Below are 12042 nucleotides of genomic sequence, written 5' to 3'. Positions count from 1 at the left end.
GGCTAACCCATCCCCCTACCCGCCTCCCCTCTAGAACCCTCAGTTTGTTTCTCAGAGTCCATAGTCTCTCATGGAGTTTGTACTTTCAGTGAGAATGTAAATTTAATTGGGGAGGGCAGAGTCCTTTTTTAGTAATGTTAAGCAATGTGTACCTATCACAGAATATGTTTATAGAATGAATAAGAGTGATATTTAGTCTATAACACACAGAATTGTCTTTTAACCTGAGTTGTTTACCAACTCTCATACTATGGTGAGCTACTTCCACTGAGAGTTTTACCTTTTGATGTCAGAGTAGTGATACAGAAGTGTTTATGTTCCAGGAATTCATGTGTCATGAGAAGCTTTCCCATTTTAGATGTAATTCAAAATATGCTTCTTTAGATACAGTATTATCCATTATCAAAGCCAAAATCAGAGAGACCATGTGAAGCTGTTTGATTTATGTGAATCAGAGACAACCAGAGCTAGACAAACAAACTCAATATTCCAATAACCAACTCTGTCCTTTAATCATTCCGGGGAAGGAAAGTAACGTCAAAAGCGAGGGTGGAAGAGTAGGCCATCCCAGCAGCAGGGGTGTAGATGGAGTCCATTAAGTCAGTTAATGCAGAATATTAGTGAAAACAGACCAGGCAGTCAAGTTTGTTCTTTGAGTGGTGGTGTGACGTGGGTTTACATTTTGTAATTCTTTTCTTTTCTACTTCTCAACCAGTATTAGCGAAGTTGCTACTCTCTTGTTACCGGTTTTTCTCCTACAGTTGTTTCTTAGCCTGTATTTATTTTGTTGCTGTAATTTAGAAGGGAAATCCTCTGGGGTAATTGTGTCCAAATCCACATTTAGTTCCTTACTGGGGCCTAGCAGAATGAGGAAAAAATAAAACACTTTAATAACTCCTATCTTGCTTTGCATTTCGGTTTGATCAGTGCTATTGGAAATTGAGAGTACTTAAAAGTGCTAATTTTGGTTTTCTTATGTAGGATGTTGCCAGAGTCTGGCCTGGAACTAAAATGCCTGGACAAATGGGAAACAAAGATAGGACAGCATATGGACTGAAAGTAAGTTTCTGAAATGGCTGTTTTAGGAATAATCAAATTAATACCTGAATGTAAAGGCACCAGAGGATGTACCGCATCTGTGTCTGCATAGGGTCGTTCTGATACCTGAAGTGTGTGTGTGTGTGTGTGTGTGTGTGTGTTGTACCCATAATCGTGGTAGTGTGTTCATTTAACACCCAAGCTATGGATGTGCAGTCATTGAAAAGAAAGTTAGTCATTTACTGTTTGATCTGGAAGATTTCCACAAGATGGTGCATGAGAAAAGTTAGATTCTAAAGCATTGTGTATAATACTATCCTTTTATAAAAGAATGAACAAAAGCTCCCTCTGTGTATATGTTACTGTGCCGTTATATAAGCACAGAGAAAAGTGGAATTCCGTGCCAGAGTATTTTGGATTATATGTCGAATGTGTGGGAAGATAGAAGTAGATGTGGAGGAGGAGGAGAGAGGGAGACCATGAAAACAGGAGGGAAAAGATAGTATTAAAGAAAGGATTGTGGTATATATCCATCTTTATAAAATAACTATATGTATTTAAAGGGGGGGTAGTTAAATTCAGTCCCTACTAATTTGAGGAATTTGCCAAATAACTGATGTTTATATGTGTATGTGTATATGTTTCAAAGTATAGAAAGTACAAAGAAGAAAATAGCTCCTCCTAAAAACAATACCTGAAGATAAACACTGTTAACATTTTGGTTTATGTTCTTCCAGCCTCTATTCTAGATACTTTTTTTTTTTTAAAGATTTTATTTATTTATTTGACAGAGATATAGCGAGAGAGGGAACACAAGCAGGGGGATTGGGAGAGGGAGAAGCAGGCTTCCCGCTGAGCAGGGAGCCTGACGCGGGGCTCGATCCCAGGACCTGGGATCACGACCTGAGCCAAAGGCAGACGCTTAATGCCTGAGCCACCCAGGCGCCCCTATTCTAGATACATTTTATTTATAAATTTTGACCAGCAGAGTTTTTTAAATTTTATGTAATTAAATCTAAGATTTTTTTCCCTTCTATTACTTTTACATCTATGAGAGATCACCTATTTGTATCTTTCTGTGTATTTTCTGTGCGTGTGTGTGTGTATTTGCATGTGTGTACGTGTGCAATATTTCAGTTTCCATAGTATTTAACATTTAGCCACTAGGAGCTATGAGCTGTGGGTCAGACTTGATTTTCCCCCCACATGAGTTGTTCTTTCACTACCATTTCTTGACCATCCTCCCCCATTTGTATAAGCTTTACTCCGCATGAAAGGCCACCCACATGAGGACCATCTGCTCAGCACACTTATTTTGAAAATTAGACCCAGAAAGGTTGTGGCTTCCCCAGTTTCTAGTTACAGCAAGCTAGTATTAAATAAAAATAAAATAAAATTGAATTTCCACTTGTTAATGGTGCCAGCAGAGTCCATTGAGATATCCAAGCAGTCTTGGTTGTTGAGTCACATTTATATTTAAAATGATGAGAGTTTGCGGGGTGCCTGGGTGGTGCAGTCAGTTAAGCATCCGACTTGATTTCAGCTCAGATCATGATCTCAGGATCATGGGATCAAGCCCCACGTCTAGCTCTGTGCTCAGCATGGAGTCTGCTTGAGATTCTCTCTCCCTCTCCCCCTCCCACTTGTTCTGTCTCTTTCTAAAATAAATAATCAAATCTTTTAAAATGAGTGTTTGCTACCACTTCCATAAGACATATCTGTTATAATCATATATTACAAGTCCTCAATAGGATTTGAATTTTTCCTATTCTCATTCAACATTTTGAAGTGCTAATATGATGATTACTTCATAGGCTACTTATAGCCTCAGTTTTTAGTAACATATTGCTTGTTTTAATACAAGTATATTCCCAAATTTTTAACTTTTTTTTTTTTTTTTTTTTTTAAGATTTTATTTATTTATTCATGAGAGACAGAGAGAGAGAGGCAGAGGGAGAAGCAGGCTCCCAAGGAGCAGGGAGCCCGATGCGGGACTCGATCCCAGGATGCTGGGATCTTGACCTGAGCCGAAGGCAGATACTTAACCATCTGAGCCACCCAGGCGCCCTCAAATTTTTAACTCTTAAAATTCTATTTCATTTCTTCCTTTAGGTATGGAGAATAAACACAAAGCACAATATAATCTTTGTAAATGGCTCTGTACCTGGACATAAAAATTGCTTAGTAAAGGTATGTATGTAAACCATCTTTATTTTCCATTGTTCAGTTACATGAATGTGTGCTATAAATTCTTCTTTAGCTCATAAATGTGGCTTGAAGATAAGGGGCCGTTTCTCCACATTATCTGCTAAATTAAATTTTTTCCACTTTTCAGTAGCACCTGACTGAAAAAATTGTACAAAATAGCCAAAACCTATGTTTGTAAAACCATGAATCTGCACAAAGGGTAGGACCAATAAATAGAGGCTCTTTAGAAATACAAAAAGGATATTAGGATAACAATTGCCAAAATATCAGTATCCTTCCAAAAAAGAACTTTTAATTTTTTACAAAATACTTTGACACAGGCACTGGAAATACATGAAATGGAAATTCAGTGAGAGAGTCAACAAGATAGATGATAAAAGGGCACCTGCCTGGCTCATTTGGAAGAGCAGGTGACTCTTGATTTTGGGGTGATGAGTTCAAGCCCCACATTGGGTGTAGAGATTACTGAAAGAAAAATAAAACTTTAAAAAAAAGGAAGGTGGTAAAAGTAGACATTTTAAGGAGAGATTTATTATAATTGTTACTAACATTGCTCTGATTATACTTTTTAGTGTTTTTCTTAAAAATATACATGTTCATTTTATGTTCAAAAACAAAAGAAGAAAAGAAACGTACAGGAAAATTTTGAAGAAAAACTCTTGCACTCTCACAGACTTACGCCTATCAAATAAAATAGAAAATAAATATTCTGCCTGGGATTTAGACCAACATAATATAACATGAGAAATCACTTTTGAAATTTGAATCTTCCATTCTGAAAATAAATTTATAGTAGAAGTGATACCAGATATTCCCAGAAATATATTCTTTATTAATTTTCTAACAGTAACAACAAGAATAGGTTAAAAACTTAAACCTCAAATTTTTCAGATTGGGTCTTTATGTATTCTTTTCATTTCTCAAAGTAGATTCCATTACTAGTCTAAAGTATGATACTTGTTTTAATCTTACAGTAATTAAAATTCCCTTTCTGCAATTAACTTTTTGACTGGATTCTCATTTTTCTTAAAGAAAAAATACATCTTATGAATTCTTACAAGTTTTTCGGCTTTTTTTTTTTTTTTTACTTTGCATGTTTTTAGATTTAAGTAGGTTTCCAGTCTCCAGGTGGCCTAGTCATAGACACAATGACAGGTTGTCAAGTTTGGCAGGTTGTCATTGTACTTCTTAGAACATATTGGCTTCATAATTAGATGTATCCTTCTACATTCCAGGCTTATTGCATGTTTATAAATATCACAACCTAATAAAAGAGAAAAGAGGGAAATGATTCTTTTCCATAATGAAATCATACTGTATAGCAGATGAATTTTTAAAGTTTGACAAAATGTTGTCACATCTCCCGTTTGTCCCCATTTTACTGCATACACGGTTCTAGGCTGGCTTTCCAGCTGCACCTTACTGCTGCTATGGCTTCTCAGGTACACTCGGCATTTTCTTGGATGCCAAATATAGATGAGTAGGTCACCTGTCTTGAAAAACCGTAATATGTGCAGTGATATTCTGACTGGTTGTTAGAAACAGTTTATAGGCAACAACATTTAGTACTCTTCCACCTACTTCAACAAAAAAATTGCCTCCAAAAACTCCGCTTTCTGAAAGAATGATGGCTTGCCATTACTGAAGACATTCAGACGATACACCAAAGGCAATTCCAAAAGAGGAGTCCAAATATATTTCAAGAAGCTAGCATAGGGGCTCCTGGGTGGCTCAGTCAGTTAAGGGTCTGCCCTCGGCTCGGGTCATGATCCCAGGGTCCTGGGATCGAGCCCCGCCCCTGCATCGGGGTCCCTGCTCAGTGGGGAGCCTGCTTCTCCCTCTGCCCCTCCCCCTCCCCGTGCACTCTTAAGCACGTGTGCGCACTCTCTCAAATAAAATCTTAAAAAAAAAGAAACTAGCATCAAAGAATGTCTAGTCCATTTTGAACTGTTAACACACTAATGAATGTATTTGCAAGAAACGTATTTTGGGGCTCCTGGGTGGCTCAGTAATTAAGTCTGCCTTCGGCTCAGGTCATGATCCCCCAGGGTCTTCGGATCGAGCCCCGCGTCCAGCTCCCTTCTCCACGGGAAGCCTGCTTCTCCCTCTCCCACTCCCCCTGCTTGTGTTCCCTCTCTCGCTGTGTCTCTCTCTCTGTCAAATAAATAAATAAATAAACTTAAAAAAAAAAAAAACACCATATTTTGATGTTTAAAAACTCATTTTGAAAAAAAATCTTTGAAACAGAGTGTCTAAACAAGTGTCTTTTGTAACCTTACACAAATGTCTGTCCCAGACATTAAAGATGGGTTTGGTGAGTGTTTTGTGGGCTGTGTTTTAAGTGTCAGAAGTGTGGTACACTTTTTGAAAACATTCACCCCACTTTTTCTGTTCCTCCAGGTGATTCCATAGCAAGTGATAAAACCCCCTTGCCCATGGAGATTGAGGCACGTCCTAATGGACAGGCAGCCTCTTTAACATTCTCTCATCCCATAGGAGCTTTTGCACCCTGCCCCCGCCACCCTGCAGAGTACAGGGCTACCAATACCTTTTTTTATTCTAAAGTTAGTAAAGCTAGTCTTAGGGATGACCAACCTGTTTAATCAATGTAAGCATTTTTGTTGTTTGGATTCACTAAATCTATTAAGAGAGCCTAAAGAACTTATTTACAACATTATGTAGTGTATGTTATTATTTGTGTATGCTCATTCCTATACCCTAATTTAGAATTTAAGTTTATTCTAGATTTCCTGGTTTGTATGTGTGTCTGCTTGTGTGTCCTACCCCTCACCTTTCCTCAAAGGATTTGAACTGGTTTGCCAATATACAGAAATATAAAAAGAATGAGCTGGAGAGTTGAGGGAGTTTTGGCGAGGGCAGGGGAATAAGGAAGCCAGAGGTTAGATTAAGTGCACAAAAATACATACTATAGAGTCTTACACATTTGTTAAAGATGGGTTGCAAGCTTTTCGCCCTCAGCCTTAGAGCCAAGACAAAAGAGATTTAAATAAAGTGTCATCATTTATGTTTCAAACCAATTAATTTATAGTACTGTAGCATTTACAATTAGAATATATAAACAGTGCTTTTATCTGAAATGTTCCTCAGGGAGGAGAGATCTATCAAAATGTAAAAGCAACTGAGAATTTGCTACTTAGATCATTTATGACTAAATTTTCACATTTATCAAATTAGCACAAAAAGTTTTGCTGTTGTTGGTTTTGTTGTTTATTTGCTTGGGTTTTCAGTTCTAAATTTTGAGACAGTTTAAATTGGTAAAAGAATAGGACTTTTTTGGGGGCGCCTGGGTGGCTCAGTTGGTTAAGCGACTGCCTTCGGCTCAGGTCATGATCCTGGAGTCCCTGGATCGAGTCCCGCATCGGGCTCCCTGCTCAGCGGGGAGTCTGCTTCTCCCTCTGACCCACTTCCCTCTCATGCTCTGTCTCATTCTCTCTGTCTCAAATAAATAAATAAAATCTTTAAAAAAAAAAAGAATAGGACTTTTTTTCCCTCAAGTTAAAGTTCAACCCAAGATTAGTGAATTGGGAAAAAAAAAAAAAATGAGTTTATTTTCTCCTGGGCAACTTACTGAAAATTTCTTGGAACAATTTTAATGAGAGAGATTAAAATAGATGTTTTTCTGTACTTAGCTGTTCTTAGCAGCTGTGTACTTAATTTCAACCAAATTATTCATTTCTTATTGCCAAAATGATTATGCCTTATTTTACTCTGTGTGTATAATTACATGTAATTTTTTTTATTTCTCTCTGAATGAAAGCTGTAGAGTGAGTCAGAAGCTTTAAAGAATCCAATAATGTTTTCCAAAAATAAAGCCCAACATTTTAGATCATATCAATATCTGAACTGTTCCTTGGTTTATGAATTCACAGATATAATTAGCATATTTTTAGAATATAAAGTGTTAATAGAGTTAATGTAAAGACGTGTGGATTATTTTTATTTTTGCTAAATACTATTTTGTCCTTATTTTCTCAGTGATAATACTTGTTAAATGTAAGCTTATTTCCTTAATAAAACTTGATATTTTTGGTTATGTGCCCTTTGACTTAAGACTAACAAAAATACTAGGTAAAAGTTATTTTTTTAAAACTCAACTTAAAAAATCTATGATAGAGGGGCGCCTGGGTGGCTCAGTTGGTTGGGCGACTGCCTTCAGCTCAGGTCATGATCCTGGAGTCCCTGGATCGAGTCCCGCACTGGGCTCCCTGCTCGGCAGGGAGTCTGCTTCTCCCTCTGACCCTCCCCCCTCTCATATGCTCGCTCTCTCTCATTCTCTCTCTCTCAAATAAATAAATAAAATCTTTAAAAAAAAATGATAGAAAATAAAATAATAAAAATATGTAATAGGAGTAGATAATAAAATTAATAATATGGTAGTAATAACTTTTAGGTACATAGTTTGGATATAATTGATATCTAAGTAATAATTGTAAAATATAATTTATCCTATTGGGCAGTTCTAGAGATTTATAAGTTATGGATAAGATATAAATTAATATCAGTAATTTTATTTTGAGTAGATGATTAACTTGAGGAAGGCTATATTTCTGTCATTGGATTAATTAAATTTATTGGAATAAAAAGAATACATTGAGTTCCTTTTACTTCATATAACAGTTGTGTTATTCACATTAGAAAATGTAGGAACACATATTCTTTAATTAATAATTAAAACAGACCTTATCTTTAACTTAATTGGTAATACTTATTAATAATATCTTTGTCTCCTTACCCACAGATCAGAGATTCTAATCTGCCTGCATATAAGGACTTCTGTAAAAATCTACCATTTCCTACATATTTTCCTGATGGAGATGAAGAAGAACTACCAGAAGATTTGTATGATGAAAATGTGTGTCAACCCAGCGCACCTTCTATTACATTTACCTAACCTCACTGGACGTGGCAGAACCTTAACATATTTTATGAGCTTTGATGAGCCAGAACAGTAATATAACCAGGAAATATGTTTTCCTTTCTTAATCACAATACTGTACTTGTCATCTTTGTCAAGGGCATAGATAGATCATTCATCCCCCAAACTAAATTATGTTAAAAAAAAAATTACCACGTTAAACAGATCAGTTAAGTAGATTGAATATGCCAAATTTAAATGGACTGGCAGTTTGCACATGAACAAAATCTTTGTAATTTGTGAGGTTCATTCTTTTTTTACTGCATATTTCTCAAGTTACCTTAAGATGCTTGTAAATTAAACTTCTTTTATTAAAGATTTGTCTGTCTTTGTGAAGGAATGGCTGTGGAACAGTGGCAAACCATTTGGGAGTTATGGTATAACCTATTCAGAAAAAGAAACCATTTCCTAAAATTCATTTTTATCATTCTTACTTTTAGAGCCCTAAACAGAGGAAGTAAGATTTTTATTTAAATTACAGAAATATGTATGTCATAAAGGCCTGATGAAGGAAAAACAATAAAATCATAAATTTTGGATCCTGTTTACACTTCTGTTGGGAGGAATATTTTTTAGTTTGATCACTCAACTATAGATAGGTTTAATCATTTTTCCTGATACCTTCCCAGAAGGATTTGAAATGGCCTGGGATTGTACATTCAACAAACTTGTGAATCACCTATTTCTGAAAATGTTAATGGCCCCTGGGTTTTCCTTCATTGTATGAAATTAAGATGTATTTACTAATGGCTACTTAAGCCAAATAAGCTTAACAATATAAGTATAAGCAGGCCTCATTGAACTCCTGGATTTCCTCTGTACCAGATTCCTGAGGACCCAGAGAATCCAACTTAACTCCAGACGTTTTCTGAGACTTGATTCATATGGTCACCCAAGAGACTTATTAATCATAATGTTAGGTCTCCATATAATTTCCTGATAACTAAAAAAGTATTTTTTTTGCTTATATTACATTTCTCTCATTCTCAATTTTAAATCCAAATGTAGCCACATTTTCTTAAAGTTTTCATTTATTGTTCACCTAATTCCACTAAGATTTGTTGCAAATGACAGGAAGTCCATACAATAAAATAGTAAATGAAGAGGAAAAATACCAAGGATAATATAAATCAGAATAGGTGGGAAGGGGTGCCTGGTGGTTCAGTCAGTTGAGTGTCGGACTCTTGGTTTCGGCTCAGGTCATGATCTCAGGGTCATGAGATTGAGCCCTGCACTGGGCTCTGTGCTCAGCACAGTGTCTGCTTGTCCCTCTCCCTCTGCCCACCACCACCCCCCTCCACTTGCTCATGGGTGTGCTCTCTCTCTAAAATAAATCTTTAAAAAAAAAAAAAGGTGGGAAGTTGGGAAAGAATAGTGACAATACAATACAGATGAGCAGAGTACGACAGAGTTACACTCAGTTTGACTCTGAGCTGCCTGGGTACCAAAGTAGAACAACATTGATCTTTTACATATTTCTCTTTAATCACGAGTTCCTCAAGAGGAACTATTTTAAACTGGAGTATTCTTGGTCACTGTACCATTTTTTATTAAGAATAACTTATCAAACTACAAATTCCTGGACTTGTTAAAAGATTATCTCAAATGTATTCAGGGATAAGATACTAGACACATTCTTGTCAGAGATCAAACAAGGATACCCTTTACCACCGCTATTCGACAATGTTTTTGGTCCTTGTCAGTACAATTACTAAGACAAGAAAAAGTAATGATAAAAATATTACAAAGTGATAACAATATTATTTGTAAGAAATATCTACCGAGATCAAAGACAATCAACTGACAAGCCATCAGAACCAATGAAGACAGTTCAGAAAGGTGACCGAAAATAAGATTAATATCAGCAATATTCAATTGAGAAATTTTATGGGGTGGGGAGGGAATGGATATCATTCACAATAGCAGTTTTTTAAAACGTTACCTAGAAAAAAAAAGCCTAACGATTGTTCTGGGGTCCTATTGGAGAAGATAAAATTTTATTGAAGGATATAAAAGAAATAGTGGAGAAGAATACCATGGTTATGAGTGGGAAGTCTTAATATTGTAAAGAATTCAATCCTATTTTTAAAATATCAACAGGATTTGCCAATTGAACTGTTCAAACTGATTCAAAAATGGATGTGAACGTGAAAATTTAAGAATAGCCAAAACATAAAATCATAACCATTAGTTTGGTGTGCCCCATACTACGCTTTGGGACTTACACTTACTTAACTTTGAAATTCGGTATACCATATGCCTAATTCTACTACTTCAGTTGCATTTGATCAAAAGATTTTAATGAACTTAGGGATGCGTGAAATTTGCTGATACACCAAAGGAAAGCAGGTGTTCCCTTGCAAGGCAAATGAACAATCATTGCTGGGAGAACATAAAATCTTGTTTCGCTCTGAAGTATTTGTGGAGATGGAGAGAATCCTAGCACCTGAAGGTAACCAGATGACAGATGACGGGGAGAGCAAGGAGCCTTTCAGCAGTCATTTGCCCAGGACATGCAGTGTTTTGAAGAAGGCAGGGAGCCGTCTCCACTGGAGAGCCGGCCCTAGAACCATCACCATTTGTCTATAGAGTCTTCAAGTGGTCTTTGGATCTGCATTTGAGTTTTAAGGAGAAAACTTCTGATCCTCTTTTAGGATAATGAGCATGAACCCTATCTTCTAAGAGAGCCAGGGAGCAAAGCATCCGCTTCCACTCCCCACCTTCATCCACCTACTCCCCACTGCCAGGACCCTGAATAGATACCTTACCTATTGAAGAAGATCTGGGCCCCGTTCCTGCAAAATTCTTCAGTAGCCCAGAAGAAGTAACACGAGTTGTAGTCTACTGAGCCAAGTGGAAAGGGAAGAAGCCTCGACAGTTACGGCCATTTCCTTCCTCAGGAAAGCCGACTGGTCAAGGCCCATCTGCTTTACTAGTTACACTAAGCTTTGGTTGTCCTGCTTCCTTTCCAGGACCATAACCTTACTAGAGTAGCTGAAGCTGAAATGCTAATGCTCTCTAGTCCTGTCTCCACAGTGGGCCCTGGCATGGGGGGAAAATTGGATGGTGACAAGCTGTCACAAACACTAAAATGTCAAGGAAAGCATTTCTTACCTACAGCAGATGTGAGGATATAATTTGCAAGGAGATTACATTTTTCAAGGTCAATAAATAGTGCTTTCTGTAACATTTAATGCTGAGATACAGACTTGCTTTTCAACTTTTCACAAGGGGGGGGGGGGACTATGACTTTTACAGCTTATTTCCAAAGGGAAATTTGTGAATGGAACCCGAGTGCATCTGAGAAGACAGGATGAGATATGTACAGAACTACGGGGTTTGGGTTTTGGGGGCAGGGTTAATGTGAAGTGTTACGACGCATGTGAGCTAAAGCAGCCGCTCAGGGTTCCTGATATCGCAGGGTAAGTTCCACCAGTCTGTGGGAGCTTTGTCTCCTGTTCAGCAGCTTCTGTTTTAGTAATCAAAAGAACGTGTCTTTGAGGGAAAAAAAAGTGTCAAAATGAGAACCCTCGTTTCTGCAGTGAAATTGGACCTTGGTCCTAAGCCACTGCCCACAGAGATTGTGTGGGCTGTTCGCAGCCAAACCCACTGCGGGGGTAGGGGGGCATTCAGACCGCTGCCACCCGGTCCACTGTTTGGCTCTCTGGGATGGATACTCACGCGAATGCCTTTTTTTTTTTTTTTAAGATTTTATTTATTTATTTGAGAGAGAGAATGAGAGACAGAGAGCATGAGCGGGAGGAGGGTCAGAGGGAGAAGCAGACTCCCTGCCGAGCAGGAAGCCTGATGCGGGACTCGATCCAGGGACTCCAGGATCATGACCTGAGCCGAAGGCAGTC

At 37.5% G+C, this 12042-nt stretch overlaps 1 protein-coding gene across 2 annotated transcripts in view; it reads left to right on the top strand.

The window, feature by feature from the left end:
- MRPL3 (mitochondrial ribosomal protein L3) overlaps positions 1 to 8498 on the top strand; it is a 39040-nt gene extending 30542 nt beyond the window's left edge. Inside the window, exons 8-10 of one of the 2 annotated variants that reach the window (XM_034994663.1) lie at positions 982 to 1059; positions 3151 to 3228; positions 8006 to 8498. In XM_034994663.1, the coding sequence (XP_034850554.1) occupies positions 982 to 1059; positions 3151 to 3228; positions 8006 to 8158 (309 nt within the window). In that variant the 3' untranslated portion in view covers positions 8159 to 8498. The remainder of the gene's footprint in view (positions 1 to 981; positions 1060 to 3150; positions 3229 to 8005) is intronic. The other variant, XM_034994670.1, reaches the window with a different exon arrangement.
- Positions 8499 to 12042: the final 3544 nt, after the last annotated feature.

Source organism: Mirounga leonina, unplaced genomic scaffold, assembly GCF_011800145.1.
Source record: "Mirounga leonina isolate KUSES-001 unplaced genomic scaffold, KU_Mleo_1.0 Mir_115, whole genome shotgun sequence".
Taxonomy (NCBI): Eukaryota; Metazoa; Chordata; class Mammalia; order Carnivora; family Phocidae; genus Mirounga; species Mirounga leonina.
The sequence above is the reverse complement of the archived record's forward strand: the minus strand, read 5'-3'. Positions and strand labels throughout refer to the sequence as shown.